A 25,117-nucleotide genomic window follows, 5' to 3' on the forward strand; every position below is an offset into this window, starting at 1 on the left:
CAGTCAGGGAGCAGTGGAGCCAAGCAGCTAATTTCGGGAGAGAGGTGCCCCGGAGGGAACAAAGTCTCGTGATGACAGGGCGGCTAGGACAGTGGCTTAGACCGGTCAAGGAAGGCTTCTCTGAGGAGGTATCATTGGAGCAGAGGAAGACAGAGGCAGGGCTGTGAAAAAGCCGTGCAGGTCGAGGAAATAGGTAGTGCAAATGCCCTGGGTCCCGCTCGAGGGCTGGGCATAAAAGGTGCCGGTGGCTGGAGTGAGTAAGGGGACAGGTAGGAATCGGGCCAGCCGGTGGGCGAGGCTGGCTCTGCGGGGCCTTGCGCCACACCGAGGACTTTGGGTTTTATTCTGAGAGGCCTGGGTCGCCATCGGGAGACTTTTAAGTAGAGAAGAGACACGACTACTGGATTGGCATTCTTAAAAGCTCACTCGGACCTCCCTGCAGGGTGTGGAGCGAGGGGCTTTGGCAGAACGTCCTAGATCCCGGACACGGTTGAGATCCCAGCATGAGGGCTGGGTGCACACGGGCTTCAGGGCTGCCTGTTGTTCCTTGGGTTTCCGTGGGCAGGACGTAGAGGCTGAGGGCTGAAGGGACAGGCAGGTCATTGACCCTCGAGTTGGAGAAATCGGTCACGACCTGGATCTGGCTCCAAAGTTCAACCCCGTTAACTTTCAACCTCCCGGGAGCCGCCCACGACACCTCCAGCCACGACACCTCCAGCAGGTGTTTGTACGGGGGGGGCGGGGGGGGGGCGGACGGCTCTGGTTGTCAGGGGCGTCCGGGAGAGGGAAGGGAGAGGCAGCCGTGGTCCCGAGGCCCTTGGGCGGCCGAGCGCCGCTCGGGGACCCTGGCCCTTCCCCTGATCCTCAGTGGTCGGAGGTCTCATCTCATCTCCTCCGATCCCGAGCTTCCTCTCGGAATCCTGAGCCAGGCCCGCCCACCCACAGACCGGCGGGTGCTGGGAGGCGCGCGCGGCCCCCTTCCTGCGGTCCCACGGAGGGCCCGGCCGGCCGTGGCAGCATCGGGCTGGGCGGGGGGGGGGGGGGGGGTGGGACAGAGACCGCAGGTGGCGCTGGCGCAGGGGGATGACAGCGGAAGGGGCTGTTTGCTCCCCGTCTGCTGGGGTGGAGAAGCTCTGTTTTCCTGAACCCTCATCTGTTCTTACCGCTGCTGACGCCGCCACCGCCACGGATGGGGAGAGAGGGAGGGGGGAAGCGGGTGCCAAGTTGGCCCGCCCCTTCTGAACCTGGGCTTCTGCCACGCTCCCCCGCCCGCCCGCTCCCGCGAGCCTCCGTCTGGAGGTCACATTCAGCCCTGACGACGCGTCTCGCTGGGTCAGGCAGCAGGAAGATCGCGCCCGGGCGCGCAGTGAGGCTGCCCCGTCAGGCCCGGCTCTTCGGATTCCGCCCAGCGGGGGCGTCTGGGGACCGGGGGGCCCCCTGGCCCGCACCCCTCGCCGAGCGTCCGTCCGGGGCGCACTTGTGCCCGGAGGAGCCTCGGGCACCGTGCGCCCTGGTGTCGCCTGGCACGGGGCGCGAGCACACAACTGACCGCTTCCCACCGCCCGCCCCCGTGGGGAAGGGCGCCTCGCGCACCTTCAGCCGCCCCGCCGGGAGGGGGGAGGCGGTGTCAGGACCGCCGGTAGGAGCCCCGGGCCGCCAGGGGCGGGCGGTGTGGAGCAGCTCTCCCCGCCCTCCTCCCAGCCTCCGCCCTCCCTCCCCCGCCCGCCGCCGCCGCCGCCGCCGCCGCCGTTGGACAGAAGGATGTGAGGCAGAGCTGAGCCGGAGCAGACGCCAGCCACAAGCCTGCTCCAGCCACAAGCCTCGCGGAGCCGGCACCGCGGCCGCCCGGCCTCCCGCCTCCCGCCTCCCTCCTCCCGGCCCGGCCTGCTGCTCCCAGCTCCTCCCTGGAGCATCCTCCAAGCCGGATGTTTCCGGAAAACTTGGCCGAGGGGGAGACGCAGATGAGAGGATGTGAGTGAGGCCCCAGGAGGGGCTCGGGGGCGGCTTTGGGTGCTGGTGGCAGGGACTTGGCTGTGGCCACCGGGCCGGGGCCTCGGGAGTTTTGCACCCGCGGGGCCCCGTCCCCACCCTTTCTCTTGGGGCCCCTTCCCCCCTGCCTTTCTGGTTGTCGGGCTGAGGCTCTCGGGGAGGGAGGGCAGGACCCCGGAATGCTTGGGGCAGGCCCCGGGGTGGTGGCGGTGGGGGGGTCTTGGTTGGCACATGCTCAGAGGCGCTGTCTCTGGGTGGACGGGCGTTGCGGGGGGCTATCAGCTGGGTCTGGTTTCGGTGGTCTCTAAGGCACGGTGAGGTCTACAGTGCTCGTCCCCGCGCCCGGCACCCTCCACCTGGGGAACAGGAACCAGAAGGGGGCCCCCTGGCCAGCGCTATGAGGACACTCACCCCAGCCTTTCACACAGCAGCCAGGAAACCGAGGCCCGGAGAACAGAGGGGGTGGCTGATGTCGCACGGCACTTTCGAGGCAGGGCTTCTGGACAGCTGGTCCAGTGCTCCTTCGTGAGCCACCGCCGCCTCCGGGGAGGGCCGGGTGACCCCGCCACCCTCGTCAGCGCCTACTATTGCTGCTGCCACAAGTGGACCTGATCAGGACCCTGAACCCCCGCCAGCCTCCAAGCCACCTTTCTGCTTGTGTGCTGTTTGGAAATGTCCACCTCGCTAGGGTCCGGCTGCCCCCCGGGCCCTCGCTGTCTACCCCCCCCCCCGCCCCGCCCCATCCCACCCCAGCAGTCCCAGATGGGAGACCCGCCCTCTCCTGCCCGGGGTTCCGGCCCGACATGTCTGCCTGGGCTCTCTTGGCCCCGGCTGGGGAAATATAAATAAACTCGCGTCCCGTCGTCCTCCGCCAGGTTCTGTGGAAGTGGCAGCTGCTGCTGGCGCAGGCAGAGGGAAAGGTCAGGGGGCCGGGTTACACTTGATCCCATGCCCCAGCCCCCCCTCCGCGCCTGTCCTTGAGGAACCCTGAGGAGCCGCCGTGGGGCCACGTGGCCCATAGCCTCCGCGGCGAAGCAGGCGGCCTGTCGGGCGGGCACCCCCTCCAGCCCGCTGGGTCCCCGCTCCCGCGCGGCCCCTTGGCCTGTCCCCGGAAGCTCGTGAGTGGCCGTGACCCCTCGAGCCTCGTGGCCTCGGCCGCGGGGCTGACATGGAGCCGCCTCTTTGAAGGGCTTTGCAAACTGCGGGTCACTCGGCCACGTGATGTGGTGGTTCGTTGATGTTGTTTTTGTTGAAGCTTTATTTTTGTTAGAGCCTTGTACGTAGCAAGCAGTCGGCACCTGTTGGGGTGGACGGACGGACGGACGGACGGACGAATGACGGAAAATGCCAGCACACAGCCTGTTGGCTCCTCGTGCTCTGCACCCCTGCAAAATTCCAGTCTTCGCTTCCCTGCTTGCAGCTTGATTTGACTCAGGGAAAATGGCCTCAAACTTCGTTATGGGAGCTCTTTGGCCGTTAAAAGCCTCGCTCCGGGGCTCAGAGGCTGCCGTGCTCCCAGCAGCGTGAGTCAGGCTTCTTGCCTGCCGCCCTCGTGGGGGCCCAGTCCTGCCCCGCAGCCCTCGGGGGTCCGCAGCCTGCCTCCTGCCCTCCCTGCCCAGGCTGACCTGGCCGCACGGGGCGTGCCCGTGTGTGCCAGGAGCTCTGTGGGCAGATGGACTGAGACCTGGGGCCAGGCTTCCTGGCTGCGGCTCCCACGTGCGGGGAGGGGGCCGCGTTTTTTGCCGAGTCTGGTACTGACGGCTTTGAAACTAGAGGCGGGTGTGGGGTTGGGGGGCGGGGGGGGGCAGGTACAGCTCTGGCCTGGGTTTGTGCGACTGGAGAGAACTTTCTTGACCCAGGTGGCTTTGGGGCGGAGTCTGCCAGTTCCTGGGGACTTCTCCCCGTGTCAGGAGTGTGTGCAGCTGTGAGAAGCTCACGGAGATGGGGCTCGTGTTTGGGGAGCAAGTCTGCCCCTAGCCCCTGAGCCAGCCTTGCGGGCCCCAAGTCCATGCTGGGCCTCGGGCCCCGGATGTGCCCAGTTAACCCGGGTCAAGAGGCTCCTGGCTCCAGCTGACACCCCCCCCGGACCCCACCCTCCCTCCCCTGCTCACGCGTTCCTTCCTTTTCCCTGGCCCTGGCCCGGTGCGGCCGGAAAACAGCCCTGTCTCCCGAGGCCTGAGGCCTCATCTGCAGCTGTGAGGGAGTGTCAGCGCCGGGTCACAACGGCCAGGGGAGGCAAGAGGGGTGGGAGCCCGGGCGGGGTCTGCGCCCCGGCCCCCAGGACCCTTGACGGTGGCCTTGGCGTGGGTGCACCCGGGGCGGGCACCTGCCTGCCCCTCCCGGGGCCGGGCCCCCACCCCCGCCTCTCCGGAGCCCCCTCCGCCCCCACCGTGTCCCCTTCCTGAGTCTCAGACCCAAGCAGGGAGCCTCAGACCTGGTCATCGGAGCACTTTCTGCCTGGGGCTCCAGGCCGTGGGCACGGGCGCCCTGCCCCCCTCACCTGCCGCCCTCCGCCACACAGGTCTTCTGGAACACGGCCGGAACTGGTCGGCCATCGCACGGATGGTGGGCTCCAAGACCGTATCTCAGTGTAAGAACTTCTACTTCAACTACAAGAAGAGGCAGAACCTGGACGAGATCCTGCAGCAGCACAAGCTGAAGATGGTGAGCGACGCCCCCCCCCCCTGCCCGGGTCCCCCGCTGCCCGCCTCCAGGGCCGCCTTGCCTAGGACACGGCCCCTGGCCTCATGCGTAGTGGCACCCGTGGGACGGCTGCAGGGACGATCCGTGCCATAAATCCCCGTCTGGGCGCTGGGACGGCCCCACGTGCCCGGTGCGCCCTCGCGGTGCCCTGCCTCCGCCGCCTTGCGCCTCCCGGGTCCGACAGCTGGGGGGTGTGGGTCCAGCCGCTGACTCACCGGGGACTGCGACTGTCAGTGCATTGGAATGGCGGCCCAGAGGCAGAAGGACCCCAGCCAGCGTCTCCCCCACCCCCGTTTGACCTCACGGCCCTCAGGCTGCCCCGGGGGAGGGAAGGACAGGTGGGGGGCGGGGCAGCAGGCCCAGCCCTGCCCTCCTCTAGGCGTCCTGCTGCCCTCAGGCCTCGAGGGGAGGCCAGGAGCACAGAAGGGGCGGGCTCACCTCGCTGAGCGCGTAAGTGGTCTCTACAGAGAGGCTTGCTTCCTCCACAGCTGTTACTGTGAACTGAGGGCCAGGTGGGGGCAGGCTCTTCCCTCCTTCTCTCTCTCTCTCTCTCTTTCCCTCCCTCCCTCCCTCCCTCCCTCCCTCCTTTCTTTCTTTCTTTCTTTCTTTCTTTCTTTCTTTCTTTCTTTCTTTCTTTCTTTCGTCTCTCCCAACTGTCCTGTCTTTTCTTCTTTTCCTTTCTTTCCCTGACATGACATGCCACACACCGTCACCATTTCCGATCTGGGGAAACCGAGGCTCAGCCGACTTGGGGTCTGAACCCACAACTGCATGATCTGGGGACCCATGCCCGTGATTACCAGGCTGCGTATTTCCTTGTAGATACGAAGGTGTAAGAAGGGGGGCACGCAGCTGTCCTCCCCAGGGAGCCCTCGCCGGCCGTCCCACCCGCGGGTCAGGTGCCTCTTGCTGGGTATGAAGTGTGGCAGCCTGTCCCGGGAGGCAGCACTCAACTGCTCCCCCTGCAGCCCACTGGGGTTCAGAAGGTGAACCGACTGCTGAGATGGCAGAGCGGGGCGGGCAGGTCGGGGACGGAATCGCCCCATCTGAGCCGTGCGCGAGCGCTGTGTGGAACTTAAGGCCCCCCCACCGGCCCCTGAGCAGCTGCTGGCTGTTGGAGGCGGAGGAGACTCTGTCCGTGCCCCTGCGGGCAGGGCTGAGGCCGACCCTCCGTCTTCGGTTGGGCTCTCGTCCGTCCCCCGTTCCCGGTCGCCTGTGGTGAGGCCAGGCCACCCTCACCTTCCCCACGTCCTCTTCAGACGGTCCCTGATGCTCCCTGAGCCACTGGCAGTGCCCTCGTCCTGGAGCAGCTCTGCTTTTTCCCGGAGTTTCCAGGACTCTGGTGTTCGCAGGGAGGGAGACTCCGGGAGGGTTGAGGCCACACAGCACCTGTCTCTGACGCCTGCTGAAATCCTCGGGGCCCGGAGGGCGGCTGAGCCGGAACAGCCTGGAGGGGCTCATGCCGGGGGTGGGGGGGGTGGGGGGGGTGGGGGGGTGGCGGGCAGCCTCTGTGCCCACCGGCTAGAGATGGACGGGCGAGGGGGGAGGGTGGTTCCCGGCATCTCCCAGGCACAGAAAGACGTCTTTCTGCTCCCTCCCCTCCCCCTTCCCCTCCCCCTCGGCCAGCCCCTGCTCCTCCCAGCAGCACGGACACAGAACCAGCCGCAGCTCGGGCTGTCGGGTCACAGGCCTCCCCCTTCCCAGAGGTCCTCGGGGCACGGTCGCCCCGCACCCCGGGGACCCCAGGACTTGAGAGCATAGGTTGGAGGACCAGAGACCCCGGCAAGGTGGATGGTGCAGTGTGTGGGGTCAAGTCCCAGCTTGACGACTTGACGACTTGGTACCCGTGTGACCTTAGGTGGCAGCCTCATCCCACCGAACCTCAGTTTCCTCATCCCTAAAGTGGGGGAATAACGGCCATTACCCAGAGAACTCAGGTGAAGACCGACTGGGTGACCTCCTGTGCAGAACTGGGTGCCTGCTCTGTGAGGATGACCGCTCTGTCTCCCACTAGTGGCATTAATACCCCCTTTTCTTTTAAAGTCGCTGACCCTCTGTCCTTCCCGGGGACGTTTGGGGTGCTCTCTCTCAAATGGTGTGTGCAGAACAGCCATTGCAGGGGCTCTGGCCCCAGAGAGCTGCATTCTGATCCACATCTCGCCGCTTAGCAGCCGCGTGACCTCGGGCGAGCAGCTTGTCCTCTCGGCGCTCGGTTTTCCCAGCTCTGCAATGGGCGCCATACGCGCGCCCACCCCTAAGGGCTGTTGTGGCAGAGTCAGTCGTCTGTGAACGGACCTGAGGGCTCAGAACGGGGCCTGGCACGGGGCCGGCGCCCCGCAGGTGAGAGCTGCAGCCGGGGTGGCCCTCGTGGCCACCAGGTGCCCGGTGGCTGGGCTCTTGTGTCTCCCTGGGCGTCGGCTGGATGTGAGGTGCGGCTGCCCCCCGGGCCGACCCACGGGTCGGCCGCTCGACCTGACAAGGCCAGCTGGCGGCCCGGCGCAGCGCAGGGCTCCGGGCGGGAGGGCCCACGCCCCAGCCCCGCGGCAGCCTCAGCACTCCGCGCCCCCGTTTCCTCCTCCGTAAAGCGGAGGGGAGACTAGGCCCCACCCTAGGGCGATGGGCTCTCGGTCAAGGGCGGCACCTCACCCCCGTTGGCGCGGGGAGCCGTGGGCATCCCGCGTCCGTGCGCTCAGTGGGCCTTTCTTGAGCGCCCAGTGCGTGCCAGGCAGGCCGTGCGTGGGCTTCCCCTGCGGGTGGAGGAACTGCGCGGTTCCGTGGGGTCGGCGGGAGGCAGGCCTGGGCGCGAGGCGGGTGAGGCGTAGCTGCAGCGAGCGGACCGAGGAGGTCGCCCGCCCGCCTTGTCGCCCGACCCCGCGCCCTGGCGGGTGGGCCTCACCAGGGAGATGGGTCCGGGAGGCCAGGCCGGGGTTGGGGGGGGGGGGTCAGCTTCCCTTCGTGGGCCTGTCCTCCACCAGATGTGGCTCACGCGGGACTCAGCCGAGGGCGGTCGCGCTGGGTGAGCAGTGGACCGAGTACGTGGGACCCGTAGATGGGGGTCAGCAGGCCGTGTGCTGAGGCCAGCCGATGGGGAGCCTTGCCGACCACTTACTGGTGAGGAAGGGTGATTCGGGAATGTGGGGCTGGCTCTGGTTCCCCGCTGACCTCGAGGGAGCAGTGGAGGGAGCACGGCGAGCGGATACGGGGACCCGTCACGGGAGGCGGGGCTCAGCCCGGGTCCGTCCATCCTGCCGGTGGCCACCCGTGGCGCAGGGGTGAGTTCCCTGTCACTGTGGTATGCAAGCAGGCCTCACAAGATGCTGCTGACCTCCGCGACCTCTGCCTCCCGCCCTCCCCGGCCTTCCCCGGGCCTCAGGAGGAAGATACAGCCTCCTGGATCCCGAAGCAGCGGCAGCCGCCTCTGGCCACCGGCCAGGCCCCGCCTGGAGCTCAGGAAGAGATGTCACCCTTGGCCGGTGCAGGAAGGAGCAGGGGAAGCAGGGGGTCAGTGGGTGTCCCCTCCCGCTTTGCACCAGGCCTGGCCCTAGCACGGCCACGGGGCGACGTCAGCAGGAAGCAAGATGGGGCGGGCAGGCAGAGCGTGTCCCGGAGTTATGTAACATTTGGCATCGGGGACTTCTCCGAGGTTTTCCCTCCCCTCCTTCTGGCCGAAGGTTACCCTTTTCTCCCATCTGTGAATCCAGGCCCCGGGGCTCGGCTTCTGTGTTTCTGGCTGGCTGGCTGTCTCAGCCCAGGCCCCGCCTTGCCTTGTTTTCCTCTGTTGGCTGCTCTGTCCGAGGCTGCACAGGCCTGCGGAGGAAGACGGCCCGGGCAACCAAGTGCAAATCTGTGCCCCTCAACTCATGAGCCGTGTGATCTTGGGAGAGTGTCTCTGCCGCTCTGAGTCAGTATCTTTGTCAGGTTCGCTCATCTAAAGAAACGGTTCCAGAACATCCGTTCGGTAGGTGCTAGGCACGGTCCCAGGTGTGCCCTGGATGCGACCGAGGACAAAGAGGCTCTTAAGGAACCAATTCTAGTTTGCGACACAGAGGAAGACACGAATGATTTCTGGTTGCGGTCTGAAGGTGATAAGGTGACGGACATAGTTGAGAGTGATTGATGGCGGAGGGGCAAGGATTAGCTGATTTTGACAGGGTACTAGGGGAGGCCTCTCGGAGGAGGTGATGTCTGAGTGAAGCCGTGATTTGAGGTGAGAAAGTGAGTCATGCCACTATCTAGGAGAAGGGTGTCCAGGTCGAGGAACGACCCGTGCAAAGGTCCTGTGGCCGGGGCCCTCTAAGTATGTTTGCACAAGGAGGCTAGTGTGTTCGTTTCAGGGTGACCGAGGAGGGCAGGGGTGGATGAGCACGTTGGAGAGGTGGGTGGGGTCCGGATCTAGACGACGCAGGGCTGTGTGGCGTGAGGAGGACCTGGGGTTTTCTCTCAGGGGTTTCAGGAGCCCCTGGAGAGTCTGAAGCAGGGAGCAGCGTGCCCTGGCTTGGGGAGCAGCAGCCGTGCGCATCCCGTGACTCAACGCGTGGAAGGCGCGTGGCACGTAGCAGGTGCTTAACGAACAGTGACCGCACTCGCTAATATGGCTCCGCCATGCAGCATCTCCTCCGGCACACGCGCCTCCTGACTCTGGGGCACGAGGCCACGTGTGGAAGGGTTTGGTGTATCCCCCAGACGCTCCGTGAGCCCCCGTCTCTCAGACCCCGTGCTGGCGCGTCCCGCTTGGCCCAGTGCGTCCCGGGCTGCCGGGCCCGGCGAACCCTCCCGGAGAGGCCTCGGGTCCCCAGGAGGACGTGCGTCCTGGCCAGACCCCCAGGAGCCCCTGTTCCCTGCGAGGCTCCCAGCGTCGCAGAGTCTCGCCCCCCCCTCCCCCCCCCCGCCCCCCCCCCCGGGCAGCCTGCCTCACCCAGCCCGAGCTCGTGAGTGAGTCCCTGTCCGCTAAAAATAGATGGGGGAAGAAGGGGGAACCCTCGGCCGCACCCACAGAACCCACATGCCACACAACTTTCTCGTGCCTCCGTGGGCTCCAGCCGCGCCTCGGGGAGAAGCTCGGGGTTTGGGGCCGGGCCGGGCCAGCCCCCGGAGGCCGGGAGATGGTGGAGCTGGGCGTTCCCACGATGGCCAGGGGACGCTCGGCAGGGTGGGGCCACGGCCCTGGCCTCTTGGTGACGGAAACCGTGACTAACGGGCAAACGGACGTTTTCCTTTTCCTCCCCGCGTTCCGAGCGGCTACGCTCAGAGGACCCCAATTCGCTCAGGAAGAAGGCAGGACAGGAAGCGAGCCCTCTCCCAGGCCGGGGCTGGGGTCTGGGGTCTGGGGACCCCTCGGAGGCCCGTTCCCAGCCGGGCCGTGGTGCGGGGCCGGGGCGAGCAGACCCTGCTGGCGCCTGGAGGTGGCGGGACATTTGCCCCGAGGGTGGGCAGCCTGTTCACATTTTGGGGTGAGCGGCTTTCTGCTGGGGGCCGGGGGATCGGCGGAGGGGAGTTGCATGAGTTTCCTGTTTCCTGTAACAAAGCACCGCAAACTAGGTGACTTGAAACAATAGAAATCTATTCTGTCACAATCCTGGAGGCGAAAATCCGAAAGTGAGGTGTCCGTAGGGCCCTGCTCCCTCCGAAGGCTCCAGGGAGAAGCCCGCCTTGCCCCTGCAGCCTCTGGGGCGGGGGGGTGGGGAGGGGCAGTGTGGGACGTCCTTTGGCTTGTAGACACATGGCTCCCCGGTGTGCGGCCGTGTCCAAATTCCCCTCTTGTACGGACACCAGTCATACTGGACTCCGGGCCCACCCTAATCTAGCGTGACCTCATCTTAGCTAACTACATGCGCGAAGAGCTTCTTTCCAAATAAGGTCAGGTTCAGAGGTTCGGGTGGACGTGAATTCTGGGGCACGGTGTTCAGGCCGGCCTGGGGGGCCTCACTAAGAGCCGTGGGCATGTCCGGGATAGTGGCAGGTTGGTTCTCCTTCCTTCCTTGGAGACCCCAAAGGGCTCAGGCTGGGACCCTCCCCTCCTGTCACACCAGCTGTATGGGGACAGTCGTCCCCTCTTAGGAACAAGTCCACCCCCTCTGGGGGTCCCTGGTCACCCCGAGACCCCAGCACACGCTGCCACCACACGTGCCCCAGCCCTGCCAGCTGTGTGTTTAAGCCCCAGACACTGCCCATTCAGTCACTCAGGAAGTCGGCCAGCGGACGTGCTCTGAGCCTCCGCGGGGTGCAGCGTGGGAGGCAGAGACGGCCTCCCGGGGCGCCCAGCCCAGCGAGGTGCAGACGCGGGCTGCAGTGCGTGAGGAGTGGGTGCCCGAGTGGAGGGGTGGGCATCTGGCTCCGTGAGCAAAGGAGCCGGGCTTCCCGGGACCGGGGTGCCATGTGGAGGGATGTGAAGGGCTCCGCGGCGAGAGCCTCCTCTCTGTTCCTCGAACGCTCGGCTGGGTCCCACCTCGGGGGGCTGCACCTGTAACGCCATCCTCCGGGGCCTTGCCCGGCCAGCTCCCGCTCCGTGCTCAGACCCGGCTCGCGTGGCACCTCCTCTGTGCGGCCCCCACCCTGTCTGATTCCATCCGCCCCGTGTCCCCACCTCTGAGTCTCTCCTGAAGGGACGGGCCCTTTGCCGCTCTCCCTGACTGGAAGGTCTTTGTGGGCAGCGGCCCGGTCTGCCTCACCCACCGTGGGTCCTCAGCCGCCGCGCGGCGCCTGGCACACAGGAGGGGTGTCTGGAAAGACCAGTGGGGTGAAATGACGGGCTTCCCAAGCGGGGCTCGGTGAGGGGCAGACGCAACACGCAAGGAAAGGTTTCCCTCGTTCTCTCGCTCCACACGTAGTGGCCGTGCCTGGCAGGTGTCCTGTGGGGTGCCCTGCACGGTCACTGCTTAGCTGGGCTAGCCAGAGGGGCTGGAGAGTCACAGGGGATCTGGAGGCACAGACAGTCCTTCCTCGCCTGTTCTAGAAGGATGTCAGGGCAGCGGACATACGTGCATCTAGGACTTGACGGACGATTAGAGCCCTCGGGAAAAATAACCACCGGCGTGCTTGGCTGCCGCAGTGAGACGTGGCGGGGGGGCGGGGGGGTCGCCTGGTGGCCACGTGGCCGGGATCGCTGTCCGTCGCACCTGTGGCAAGGCCTCAGGCACAGGGAGTCCCCGAGCTGACAGCTGAGGGCCAGGCTCTGACCGCCACCGTCCCTGTGCCCTAGGAGAAGGAGAGGAATGCGCGGAGGAAGAAGAAGAAAGCCCCGGCTGCCGCCAGCGAGGAGGCCGCCTTCCCGCCCGCGGTGGAGGACGACGAGATGGAGGTGTCAGGAGGGAGCGGGAACGAAGAGGACGTGGCAGAGGAGGCGGAAGGTGAGGGGAAGAAATGACCTGCCCTCCAACTGTCTGGGTTCTTCTGAGAAGAGGCTTGGCCTGCCTTGGAGGGGAGGCGCGGGGATGGTGGGATGCTGTTGCTTCCAAGGGCCCCCCTTTGTAAGATGAACTCCCCCCCCGGCACGACGCCCCTGAAGGCCCCAACCCCTGCTTAGCTGGACGTCTCCGCCTCACCCGTCGCCTTCCTGCCCAGAGCCGACCCCGTTGCGGGTCCTCACGTTTCTGGCGAATGGAGCCTTTTTGTCCTCCTGCCCCCCGGCCCGGGATGCCTTCCTGTCCCTCCTGTCCGCCTGCCTCTGCGTTCAGACCCCCGGGTTTCTGCCGACATGGCGAGGGAAGGTGTGAGTCACCTCTTGGCTCCTCAGGCCGGGCCCGCAGATCAACCCAGGCGCTCCCAGCCCACAGTGCAGTCGTCAGCCCGAACCCTGCTTCCCGGTTGAGAACAGAGAATTGCGCCCGGCGGTTACTGGAGACAACCGTGGTCGTCTCCACTTGGGAAGGGGTCTGGGGACCGAGTCTGGCCCCCGTGCTGGTGGCTCTGGGCCTCTCTGGGCCAAGTTGGTGACAGGCCTGGCCAGTGGCCGGTGGGAGGGGCTGCAGACCCCTCTGGTCCTGGTGTTCTGGGTCCTGGCTTTACAGCCAGAAAGAAAAAAGGAAGCAGAAACCCAATCCCCTATTTAAATATCCTGCCAGCTAGCTGTCTGTGCGGACGGGATGCAGCCTCGGTGGGAAAGTAAAAGGAAGCCAGACTTCGGCTCGGCATTAAGACCAGGACAGACGGTGCCCAATAAGAGAGCTGTGTGGTAGTGAACTCCCCGTCACTTGTAGGGCTTACCTACCCCATCAGGGTGGGGGTGGGGGGAGGGCCGGTCTGGTGGAGCTGAGCTTCTGACCACCTGGTGGCTCTGAGCAGATCACATGCAGCAGGGTAGAAAACCCCGCGCAAAGGTGCGGGGCGACCGTCCCATCTCATGAGCTCGGAAACCGAGGCCCAGAGAGAGGAGAACCGCTCTCACGGGGTGTCACGTAACTGGGAGACTTGGAGTCGGCCAACGCAGCCAGCATTTGCTGTGTAACCCTGTCCCTTGTGACCAGGATGGGGGAGGTCAGGTGGGTTCTGGGTCAGGGCCCGAGGTTGCCCCGACGGAACCTTCTAGAAAGACCAGCCAGCCCCAGCAGCATGCCAGACCTCTCCAGGGGGCAGGCAGCGTCCAGGCAGAGATGAACCGTCTGGGGAGGGAGGAGTCATCCTCCGATCAGCGTCTCTGTAGCGATCATGGTGTCGCCGTCGTAAACAGAGTAGCAGCCTTGAGTTAATCCCTTGAACTGTCACAGTGACCCAGTGGGATGGGTGCTCTGGTCACCCCGTTTACAGATTAGGAAACTGAGCCACAGAGCGGTCACCCAGGGCCTGCTTGGGGACCAGGGCTCAGACTGGTCGGACGTCTGGACCCCCAGGCCCTTTCCGGACCTACTGACTAGGCAGCACTTTGAGGGCGGGCCCCGCCATCCGAATCTTCACGGCCCCCGTGCTTGCACGCACGCTCGCCCCTGAGGACTCCTCATGGGCAGAAGCCTCTCGATGAGGCAGAGGGCCTGGCCGTAAGTGCCCATTTTGTAGATGAGCAGACTGATGCTCCGGGAATTCGGGGATCTAGCCCCCTACGCCCCGACGTGTGTTATCTCAGAGGACGGGAGTGACATTGCTGGAGTCAGCAGGAGGGGCAGGCACACGGACACTGGAGTCAGCTCTCTCCTGCCCCCCTGCAGTGTGGCCTGGGGCGCGTGACTCAGGCTCGCTGTGCCTCAGTTTCCTCATCTGCAAAGGAGACGATGCTTGTGCCGGTCTTGGTGGCCTGCTGAGGAAGTGAGTCACGGGCGTGAAGGGCTTTGTGCAGAGCTCAGCACCCACAGAGGCCCTGTGTCGCTGTTGTTTTGGTTATTATTTCTGGAAGCGGTAGGCCTCGAAGGGAGGTCAGAAGTGGGAGAGGCCGGGGGGCAGTGGGGGTCGTGAGGGCCGAAGGCCTTTGTCCGGGGCCACGGCAGCCCCGGCCGGCCCGGCTCTATGGCTGGGCGCTGGGGTGGGGGCCCGTCCTGCAGTCCTGGCCGCCTCTGAGGCCGGCGCCCCCACCCCCGGGGTCCTGGGAACCCAGAGCCAGACGAGGCCAGTGACTTGTCCAGAGACACCCGGGAGTGGGTGGGACTGGCGGGACCCCGTCATGGGCCAGGGCCGCTGCGGACCGTCGGGGCTGAAGGGAGAGGGTGCGTCGCTCCAAGCCGAGAGCTGCCGTGGCTCCTCCCTGCCGCCGGCCGGGCCCCAGGCCCACTGCCGGCCCGCCTCCCTGGCCGCCTCCTCTCTCCCGCCTGCTGCTCCTGTCGCCTTGCTTCTAACCCTTCTCTCCCTTCCTTCCAGCCTTACACGCCTCTGGGAGCGAGGTGCCCAGAGGGGAATGCAGTGGCCCAGGTACGAATGGAGCCATCTGGCCTGGGGGTGGGATAGGGTTAGGGCTGCCCGGGGGTACGGGGCATCCTGCGGTCGCCCGTCTTCAGCGAGGGGCCCCAATTCTGTGAGCATGCCTCTGTGAGTGCCACCATTTGTGCTGTTGCTGCCTCTGTGCCCCTCCCCGGCTCAGTGTCTGTTCCCCGTGCTGTTCCCTGACACACTCGTGCACATCTGTACGCTCGGTTCCATCGTCTTGTTGGCTTTCATCGGTGCTTCCATTCGTGACTTTTATGTCGTTTCATTCGCCAACAGCAAGTGCAGGGGTTCTCAGATGTCCCCGTTTTACACAAAGTGGGGGAAATCGAGACCCAAAGAAGTGGCAGGAGTGTGTTTTTTTAAGGCTGAAGAGCCCAGTCAGAGCCTAGCTGTCCTCGCCTTTCGTCTGTACCCACATTCGGCCACTCGAAGAACGTTGCTGGGCACCTGCTGTGTGCCAGGCCCTGTGGGATGGGATGGGGGTGCTGAGGCTTTCCCCCCCTTTCCCCTCAGGCTCCTCAGAGTTCGTGGGCCCCTTTTACGTTGTCGTGGTGATGTAATAGCAGATCATCACCGAGCGTCACCCTGTGCTGCCACACCTCCTGGCTCACTTTCCCTGTGAGCTGGGAGTCGCTCTCCCCACTCTACGGATGGGGAAAGCGAGGCCCAGAGGTAACGCGCATTACCGTGGCCGGGCTTCCAGCGTGCACGCAGACAGGGACGGGGCGCTAAGGCCGCAGCCCTGGCCGCACCGGGGTGCCGGCGACCCCAGGGCCCGGGCTCCGGGGTCGGCAGGGGGGCAGGGCAGGGTACCCAGGTGTGTAGGAGCCTTGATGGGGCAGCTGCATCCTGAGATTGTGCTTTGGAGCCGGGACGGGCAGGTCTGGCCTTGAAGAAGGCCGCCCCTGCCTCTACCCCTGTGCCCCCCCGCACCACTCACCCTCCTCCTCCCCACCCCTCCCGCAGCCACCGTCAACAACAGTTCTGACACCGAGAGCATCCCCTCCCCCCGCGCCGAGGCCGCCAAGGACGCGGGGCAGAACGGGCCCAAGCCCCCGCCTGCCCCAGGCGCCGACGTGCCAGCCCCTGAGCCGCCCACACCACCGCCGGAGGATGCGCTGGCCCCCGCCGAGCCCGCCCCGGCCCCCGAAGCCGCCGGCCCGCCCACGCCCCCACCGGCACCCCCATCGCCCACCGCACCCCCTCCTGTGGTCCCCAAGGAGGAAAAGGAAGAAGAGGTTGCCACGGCCCCCCTGGTGGCAGAGGAGGAGGAGCAGAAGCCCCCCGTGGCCCAGGAGCTGTCCGTGGACGTGGGCAAGCCAGAAGAGCCTGCCGAGGCCCCCCCCACAGAGCCCATCAAGAGCGAATGCAAAGAGGAGGCCCCGGAGGACGGGCCCCACAAGGGCAAAGGAGGCCCTGAGGCCAGCGTGGAGGCCGCCCCCGAGGGGGCCCTCAAGGTGGAGAAGAAAGAGGGCGGCGGCCCTGGGGGCAAAGCCCCCACGACCAAGGGAGCAGGGGCCCCCCAGGACAGCGACTCCAGTGCCACCTGCAGTGCGGACGAGGTGGATGAGCCCGAGGGGGGCGACAAGAACAGGTGAGCGGTGGGCACACTGGGAGGCGGCTTCTGTCCCCCGCAGAACCTCTGTGCCTGCCCTCGGGAGCACGGCCCGGCTGGAGGAGGGGGCGGTCGAGGGGGTAGCGTGCCGGGCGGGGGCGGGGGGGGGGGCTGGCTTCCGGGGCTGCAGCACGAAGCCCCGCGACCCGGGTGGCCGGAGGTGTGCCGGTGCGGCCGGGGCCCTGCCACTGTGCCGGCGGCTGGCCGTGCTTGGTGCTCTGCACCCCCACCGCTGCCTCCGTGTCCGTGTGCCGTTTTCCCCACATTTCTTTCCCTTGCGAGGGCACCGTCCTGGGATTCGGGGCCACCCGAATGACCCCATGTGAACTCGATCACGTCTGCAAAGAGCCTGTTTTCCAAATTAGGTCACGTTCACAAGTCCCTGGCTGTTAGGACTTGAACGTGTTTGGGGTGGGGTGGGGGTGGGGGTCACAATTCCATCCTTAACAGGGCCAGTGCCAAGGTCCGGGGGTGGGAAGGAGCCCGTGTGCTGCGGGCGGAGTGACGGAGTGACCCAGCGAGGGTCAGCTGGCCGTGCCAGCTCCTGGCCCCGTTCTCAGGGGAATGCTCTGCTCAGCCGGCTGTGACTTAGGCTCTGAGAACAGCCAGCTGCCAACGCGGGGCGATGCGCGGGGGTGAGAGAGGCCTGCCACGTCCCGGCGGACAGTGGTGCGGGTCTGCCTGAGGCTGCTGGTCGCAGGATCCCGAGGTCACTGGCGGCTCCTGTCCCGTCCGCCAAAGGTCTGGGTGCAGGCACTTGGGGCCCGTGTCCTGGCTCCCACGGATTGAGCTGTTGAGGCCGCTCTCCTGCTAGGGTGGCCTGGAGGGACCCCGTGCCGTTTCTCTTTGGACGCCACTGGTTCTGAGACGCGTTCCTCCCTTTCTCACTTTTGTCTCTGCCCCTGGCACAGGATGGTTCTCACCCCAAGCCCCGGAGCACTGGATTTCAGCCACTTTTGGCACAGATGCTTGGGGACCCTGAGACCCTCGGCCAGAAGCAAAGCTCATACCCCGGATTCGGGGCCGGTTGCGGGCAGCTGAGGGCAGAGGTACAGAGGCCCACTCCCACCCACATCTGGACACTGGAGGAATGTTTTCTAGTGAGGCAGGCGGGTCATTTTTATTTTGACTAAAAACAGTGCGGTCTGTTGTCTCTCCTCTCCCGTCTCTCGGAAAAGTTCTGGGCAGAGCGAGAGGGAGGAAAATCTGACTTTCAAATCGCCGAGTTCACTCGGAGCCTTTCCTCTGCCCCGTGATTCACCTTGGGGCACGTTAGAATGGCAAGTTCTAGAACATTCCATGGGGAAATCAGATTCATCCAGAGCTCGTTGGGTCCTCACACGTTCCACAAAAGGAGGTGAGCCATGTTGTCCCCAGGTTTCCGTCTCCAGGGGTCCCTGGGGGCCACCACCGGCAGCCTCACCCCACCTATGTCAGGAGGAGGACAGTCTGGTGGGTGGCCCTGTGACAGGCAGAGGCCGGGCCAGCTTCCGGGGGCTCAGAGCTCCTGAGCTTGCCCTTGGAAAACAGTGCCCTCAGTGGAGGATTGGGCCCACGGCCAGGGTCCAGCCACTCCGCTCGCTCTTTGTGCCTGGGTAACGGGGTCAGGGCGGACTGCTCCCCACCCTGCTCCTGCTGGCCGTGGGGACGGAGTCATGGAAACATATGTTTCTGCTCTTAGCGGGAAGAGTGCTGAGCTCATGGGGCAGCCGTGCTGATAAGCCGCCTCCCGGAGTGTGTTTGGGCTCACGTGGCCTGCCCAGACTGGGGAGCTGGGAAGCCTGGGCTCAGCCCCCCTCACCCCCTGGATCCCTCTGGCCAGGCCCGAAGGCCCCGCACCCCCAGCAGAACAGCCCCACCCGGGGAACGTGTCCTCCCCCTGCCCCGTCCTGCTGGGTCTGGCTCTGTCCCCTCTTCCTGCCTGGACGTCCAGCATTCGATCCCCGGGGAGCAGCAGCCCTGGGCTGGGAGTCAGGACACCTGGTTTAGTCACGCCCTGTGTGACCGAGGCTGGGCCCCCGCCCTCAGAGCCAGGCTGGACTGAGGCCAGCTCGCTGACCTCTTCCTGGCTGGCCGCCTGCCACCCCTCCCTCCCCCCCCCAGCCGCGGCCGCGCAGGCAAGATGCGTCAGAGCAGGCCCTGGCAGCCAGGGCCTCCCGGAAGGGCTGGCGGGACGGGTGGGCCCCCGCACGACCCCAGGTCCTGGCCGCCCGCCCCCCGCCCTCCTTCCCGCCTGGCGGCCCTGGTGTGGTGAGCTGGGCGGCCCTGGACGCGCCCAAGATGCGTGTGGTTCTGGCCCCCGCCGGCCGACCTTTGGAGGGAGGAACCCTATTCTGCTCTCGCTGTCTGTCACCTTCTGCAGGCAGCTTGGCCGGGAGTTTTCTTGGCTGCCGACCAGAGATAGTGGCCCCGATTGCAAAGCCTAGAGCTCGCCTGCCCTCCTCTGTCCCAGTTTCCAGAGAAGGTGCCTTGGCACCTTCTCGTGGGCTGGAGACCTCGGAGAGCCCCTTCCCCTGGGCCTCAGTGTCCCCGCTGCGGGCTCACCGTGAGCAGCACAGACGGGCCTGGTGCCAGGCTCACACGCGCTAGGTGCTCAGCCAACAGCCTGCCGCCTGTGGGTCCGCTGCGGGAACGCTGCAGGTTTCCTCCAAGAGCCGCTGGAGTGTGGGTTCTTCCACCGCGCCCCTGAAATTCTGCAAGAATCCTACCAGCAGTTTCCCTTTCGTTGGCTTTATTCCGTAAATCACCGGGCACCAGTGCGCGTCAGGCGCCCTTCTAGGTGCGAGGGATGCTGGGAACAGAACAGGCGAGCCCTGGTTCCAGAGCGCTTCTGCTCTGGTGGGAGCGGCCAGCAAGGCACGGGAACATTAAAGGGGCGGAACAACTGCTCCTGTGATGAGTGGGTGATGGGAAGATCGGGGTGTGGGGAGCAGTCAGGGAGGCCTCTCTGAGGAGGTGGCGTGGGAGGGCGATCAGAGCCGGTGGTGGGAGGTGTGGGCAGGAACAGGCGGTGGAAAGGCCCTGTGGCCGCACGAGCTTCTGCTCGGTGGAGGCCAAAGAGGCCTGCGGCGGGGTGGAGCGAGGGAGATGGGCAGGGGAGAAGGTGACAGAGGAGGTGACAGGTTCCCTCCCTCTCCAGCCCCAGCGTGGCAGCGAGGATGGTCTCAGCCTGGTGATAATGGGGAAGCCAAGGGGGGCACTAGCGAAGAGGGGCACCCTGCTGCAGACCCAGAGCGTCCCCAGCCCCCTGTTGCTCATCGGTCACCCCCGCTCCAGCCCTGGCCCTCCAGCGTGGGAAGGAAACCCACAGTGACTGGGAGATCCCCTGTCCCGCTCAGCCCAGGGTGCTGCTGTCGGTATTCTGTGTGTGTGCTCCCTTGTTCCCCCAGAGAACAGTTCCCGGTGGCGGGGTGGGGAGGGGGTGACGGTCCTCAGGCCCATTTTACAGATGAGGAAACTGAGGCACAGTGGTTCAGTCATACGGCTGAAGGTGGGATTCGAACGGGGAGCGTGAGCCCTGAACTGCTCCCGGCCGTGCTGCCGCCTTCCCCTGCCTCTCCCGGGTCACATGCCTGGTGCCAGGCTCCGAGAGCCCCGCCCCACCCGGGCCTCCCGAGAGGAAAATAAAAGCTGCTGTCTTCCAAGAAAACAAAGGAAAGAGAACAGAGGCCCAGCCGCCCCTGAGGAGGCTCCTGGAGGCGGTGCTCAGCCGCTGTGGCTGTTGGAACGAGGGGAGGTTGGGAGCGGTGGGAGCGCCCGTCTTCCCGTGCCTTTGGGGGTTCCAGACCCTGAGGCCTGTGAAGGATTTGAACCCAGACCCTTGCTCTGGGATGCCACCCTCTCACAGTGAGGGGTGGGGCTGGCTGCGGGGCGCGGCGCCCGTGGCCCCAGTCCCCACTGAGCTCCTGCCTCACTCTGTGGGGGTGCCCAGGCAAGAGGGGTCCGGGTCTCCGTGCGTGCCCCCAGCGCTTGCTTGTGGAGAGCCTTAGAGGGGCAGCCCCTGCCCTTCTGCCCTCCAGTCTGACTTGCCCCTCCCTGGATGAGGAGGTGGGGAAACCAAGGCGGGCACAGGCTCCAGGGGAAGGCCCTGGTTCACGGCCTCGTTGGCGGGGACCAGACGCTTTGCTTTATGCGTGTTCTAAAAGCGTTTACACAGACACAAAATGTTACTTCTCAACTTTAATACTTGTGTCTGTGTTTTTGTGTATGCGTCAAATACGACATCTTCCTGTTCCTGGAAGCAGTACGGTTAATCAAACTCTTGATTTTACGGCTAGCGTACAGTACGTTCTTTTTTTTTTTTCTTTTTCTCTCGTGACAGCTTTATTGAGATATAATTCACATAGTGTACTATGTAGCCGTTAACGTGTACAGCCGAGCGGGTTTCAGTCTGTTCACAGAGGCGTGCGGCCATCACGGCCATTGAAGCCCAGAACGTTTCCGTCACCCACCCCCCCAGAGAAACGCTGTGCTCCGCCCCCCTCCCCACGCGGCCCCCGGCCCCCCACTCCCCTAGCTCCTGTCTCTGGGTTTGCCTCCTCTGGGCATTTCATCCCGGTGGATTCATGCGTGTGGCCTCTTGCGTCTGGCTGCTTTCGCTTGGCACGTGGTTTTCCGGATCCTCCCGGTACTTTCTCCTTCTTTCTTATGGCTGGTTCCTATTTCACCGTGTGGACGGACCACGTTTTGTGTATCCTTGAAGCCGATTTTGGGCCCATGGGTGGTTTCTCACCTTTTGGCTGTGGCCACAGCGCCTCCGCGACCTGAGCGAACCGACCTTGTGCGTGCGTGCGTGGACCCGTGTTCTCAGTTCTCCTGGGCAGACGCCCCCAGAGTGGGGCCGCCAGGTCAGACGGTCACCGTCTTGCCTTTGCAGTAACTGCCAGGCTTCTTCCGCAGCGGCTGCAGCGTGTTCGTTTCTGGGTTCAGGTTAACAAGTGCCCGTTGGTTTCAATGGATGCTGGGAGGCGGAGGGGAGGGGAGGCCGGGTGTGGGGGCCCTCGAGGCAGGCGGGGAACATCAGGACTGCTGATGGCCCGGGTGCTCACGCCCGTCGGGGTGCCTGGTGCAGGGGGGCAGGGAGGGGCAGCGGCCACAGGGGAGGGAGGCCCGAAGCCCTCGGAGCATGAGCAGGGCAGGTAGAGAGGTGAGGGCGGGCGGGAGGGGGAGCAGGTGGGGAGGACCGTGGAGGCCGGCGGAGCACGGAGAAGTCAGGACGACCTTCCCCTGCGCGCCAGGGGCAGCCCCGGCGGGCGTCACCGCGTCTGTCGCTGCTCAGCCGAGCGTGTGGCAGATGCGGGCGGGAGGCGGTATCCGCAGGACGGGCTGTCATGGCCGTGGCTCGGCGACTCGGCCACCACGGAGAGCAGAAGGCGCCGAGGCCTCGAGTCGGGTGTGCGCCCTGTTCCGTCCCCGGGAAGGAGGCACGTTTACCTCACGGCTGGGCGTCTGGCTCCGGCTGCTGGGCGCAGAGAGCCGCGAGCCACGTCCTCGTTGTCACGGCTCTTGCCTGGAAGGCAGCGGCTGTGGCTTACGGTCTGCACGTGGCGTCGCCTGACCCGGTCACGGCACACAGTAGGGGCTGTGCCCACGGGACCCTCTGGCCGTGGGACCCGGCCCCAGCTTTGCCCCCCCCCCCCCCCCGCCCCCAGGCGAGTCCCGGCCCAGGGCCAGTGCCCTCGCACGCCCTGATGGGTCACCGGTGGTGTCCCGCGGGCAGAGATTGGATCCTGGGTCTCTCCGTGCTCCCGGGGGGTCTGCTGTGTGCTCACCAAGTGCAGGTCTCGGGAGGGAGTCAGGAGCCGGGCGGGAACCTGGCAGCCAAGGTCGGTAGGTGAGGGTCAGGCTGGGGCAGACTGAGATCCCACCCTAGAGACCCCTTGCCAACGAGGGAGGCAGACAGGGGTTGTGGCAGCTTGCTGTGCCCAGTACTCTGGGGTTTCCTGGAAATCCCTGAGGACTTCCTGAAGGAGGTGACGCCCGTGAAGAGGGCCGGCTGTGTCTGGGTGCCCCTGCACGGGCGGGGCCCCGTCCCTGGCATCCGCTTGGGCCCTGCCAGGTGCCCAGTGCGGGTTCCCGGTCGTGTGTGTCAGCAGCAGACGAGGCGACCGTGCTCTGCGGAATGAAGCACTTACGGGCCCGGTTCGGCTCGCGGCCGTGCTTGTGGCTGATGGGCAGACAGGTGCATGCTGACCGGGCCCTCCACACGAAGCTTGCAGCCTGCCTGCTTTCAGTGCCTCAGAAGCGGCGGGCCGGTGAGGTGCGAGTTCTGGTTCAGTGGGTGGGGTCCCCGGCTCCTGCCTCCAGTACATGGGGTCCACTCAGCTCCACGCCGGGCACCTGAGCCTCCCCTATTTGGGTGATGAATAATCTCCCTGAATCTCTTAAGCTCGCCGAGCCTTAATCTGGTTGAGTCTTTGGCTTTGCTGCAGCTCTGGAAGAGCCCTGTGCGGCGCGGGCCCTGAGTCTTGGCTTCCCTGGGACTTTGCTTGCCTGGGGCTGTCTCGGGGGGGGGTATTTAGTCCTGGCCTGGGCCTCGGGGCTGGGCTTGGAGCGGGTCTTGGCTCCTCACGGACCGGCCGGGACCAGAGGAGGGAGGGAGGAGTCGCCTGTCCCCGTTCCCCACCCCCCCGAGTCCTGGTTGGTCTCCTCGGCCGGGTGACCCTGGACATTTGCCCCGCTTCTGGCGGCCCCCTCTGGTCGCGTCCTGCAGGGCTGGAGCCCGGAGAGGGCAGCGGTGAGCCTGTGGGCTGACGCTCCTCTCCCCCTCAGGCTGCTGTCACCACGGCCCAGCCTCCTCACCCCGAGCAGTGACACCAGGGCCAACGCCTCCCCCCAGAAGCCGCTGGACCTGAAGCAGCTGAAGCAGCGGGCGGCCGCCATACCCCCGATCGTGAGTGCCCGGGCGCCCCTCCCGCACCCCAGGACTCCTGCGAGGAAGGCAGCAGCCCCCCACGCCCCCCACCTTCAGCTCCGGTTCAGGGAGGCAGCGCGGGAGGGCGGGTGTCCAGCTCCGGGGGGGCGGGGGGGGGGCCAGCACCTGCAGCCTCGCTCTTCTCGGCCCTTCCCGGCAGCCTCCTGTTTCCTGGAGAAATCCCCATGGAGATGAGGCGGGAACAGCTCCAGGGCTCTGGCGGGCGTGCAGGGTGGGGCTCTGGAGGAACCAGGGAGCTTGCGGCCTGCGGGTCTCCCTCCCGCCCCAGTGCCCGCGAGGGCCCTTCCGCCCCGAGGGGCCGTGCCCACCGTGCCCACCTCCGCCCTGCCCCCCGAGGCTTCTCCAGAGCTCCCCCAGACCAGGGAGGGCAGGACATCCCCTGGCTGTCTCAGCACCGTGGGCAGAAAGGTGGGGCCTCCCCTGTTCTAAACAAGAGACCCTGTGGGAGGCTCCCCAGGAGAGGCTGTGGGGAGGCTCGAGGCCGCGCAGGCAGCCCCTTGGAGGACCCCCCTCGTCACAACGGCCCGGCCTCTGCCAAGGCCGCTCCTCTCTGAGGAGGTGTGCCCGGGCTCCCTGTGTGCGGCTGGGGGGCTGCGGGCTGAGGGGCTTTCGGAGTGAGGGGCACGGGGCGGGCCAGGCTGTACGGCCAGCTGCCGGGGCCCAGCGCGGTCCTGCTCGTCCGTCCCGACCTCCCAGACCCGCGGAGACTCAGGGCAGGGGGCACGGGCGGCCACACCCCGCGCCCTTTCTGCAAAGACCTACCCTCCCGCCCCCTGAGCTGCGTGCCTTTGAACACCTTGCCGCCTTGGCCTTCGGGCTTGTCACCTGCGGGGGGCCTGGAAGGCTTTCCCCGATCTCTGAGGCCCACGGACGGCCTGTCAAGATACTCCTTTCCCCTCGCTTCTCTCAGCAGGTCACCAAAGTCCATGAGCCCCCCCGGGAGGACGCGGCTCCCCCTGCCCCCCCGCCGCCACAGCACCTGCAGCCGGAGAACGACACCCCCCAGCAGCCCGGCAACAGCCCCCGAGGCAAAAGCAGGAGCCCCGTGCCTCCTGCTGAGAAGGAGGGTGAGTAGGTGCCCGTGGCCGTGGTGGAGAGTAGGGGGGCGTGGGGGGCACGACGGGGACGGGGATGAGGGCCGTCTGTGCGCGTGGGCCGGCTGTCGCGGCTCCGAGCCTGTAGGGGCAGGCGAGCCGGGTAGGTGAGCGGAAGCGGTGGCGGCGAGGCAGTGGGGCATGCTGGGAACGGTGGCAAACCGGGAACTCCTGGTGTGAGGCGGGCACCTGCTGGCTTCTGCCGAGTCACCCCGTGGCGGTGCGGGCCTGCCGTTGTTCTTCCAGAGGAGCCAGGAACCCGTGTTTTCACGTGCGGTCTAGTCTCTCGGCACTGGCAACGTTAAAAGTTGTTCAAAGACGCCGTGTCTGCACGTAAGCGCGTCTGTGGTGCAGCCTCTGATTCCACGGGATTCCGCCCACGTGTGAGCTTCTAGAACCGTAGAGGAGGCTCGGCGCCCAGCTGGCAGCGGCTCTGGGCCCCGGGCCGGAAGCGCTGCCCCACTCCAGCGCTCACCCTGAGCTTGCTCCGGGCCGAGGTCGGCCGGGTCCAGCGGGGAGCCCGTGGGGTGATTCCCGGAGCGGCTGTGTTACAGCAGCTGCCCGGGGCGCGCTTTGCTGCGGCCGCGGGAAGCTCAAGGTCAGGAGACGGGCCAGGCGTGGTTTCTCGTGCTCTGCGGTTTCTGTCCGCCTCGCACTCCCCATCGGGCCCAGGAAGTTCCAGGCCCGGGTCCCCGAAGGGGCACCCTTCCCCGTGCAGCCTGGCGCGCGGTGGGTCGGTGCGCATCAGAGGTGCTGGGCGCAGTTCCTCCAGGGGCCCCCCCGCGCCGGGCCAGCCTCGGCTCCCGCTGGCCGCTCGAGGGGTCGGAGGGCGGGTGCCACCCGCACCCGCTTCTCGCGTACAGAGCCCTTCCCTAGGAAGCCGGATTGGCCCTTGGCCGTGGGCCCCCTTGAGGGTGCTGCTGTGCGCCTGCGTGA

General features: G+C 66.3%; 1 protein-coding gene across 17 annotated transcripts in view; it reads left to right on the forward strand.

Annotated features, from left to right (window-relative positions):
* Positions 1-25,117, forward strand: part of NCOR2 (nuclear receptor corepressor 2) — a 181,336-nt gene that overhangs the window by 123,995 nt on the left and 32,224 nt on the right. For 12 of the 17 annotated variants that reach the window (XM_042962536.1, XM_042962539.1, XM_042962547.1 and 9 more), the window contains 6 exons: positions 4,511-4,653; positions 11,891-12,038; positions 14,473-14,523; positions 15,505-16,132; positions 22,925-23,045; positions 23,998-24,154. In XM_042962536.1, coding sequence (XP_042818470.1) covers positions 4,511-4,653; positions 11,891-12,038; positions 14,473-14,523; positions 15,505-16,132; positions 22,925-23,045; positions 23,998-24,154 — 1,248 coding nt within the window. The remainder of the gene's footprint in view (positions 1-4,510; positions 4,654-11,890; positions 12,039-14,472; positions 14,524-15,504; positions 16,133-22,924; positions 23,046-23,997; positions 24,155-25,117) is intronic. The other 5 variants (XM_042962549.1, XM_042962546.1, XM_042962548.1 and 2 more) reach the window with 1 other exon arrangement.

The sequence above is a fragment of the Panthera tigris genome, chromosome D3, assembly GCF_018350195.1.
Source record: "Panthera tigris isolate Pti1 chromosome D3, P.tigris_Pti1_mat1.1, whole genome shotgun sequence".
Classification (NCBI taxonomy): domain Eukaryota; kingdom Metazoa; phylum Chordata; class Mammalia; order Carnivora; family Felidae; genus Panthera; species Panthera tigris.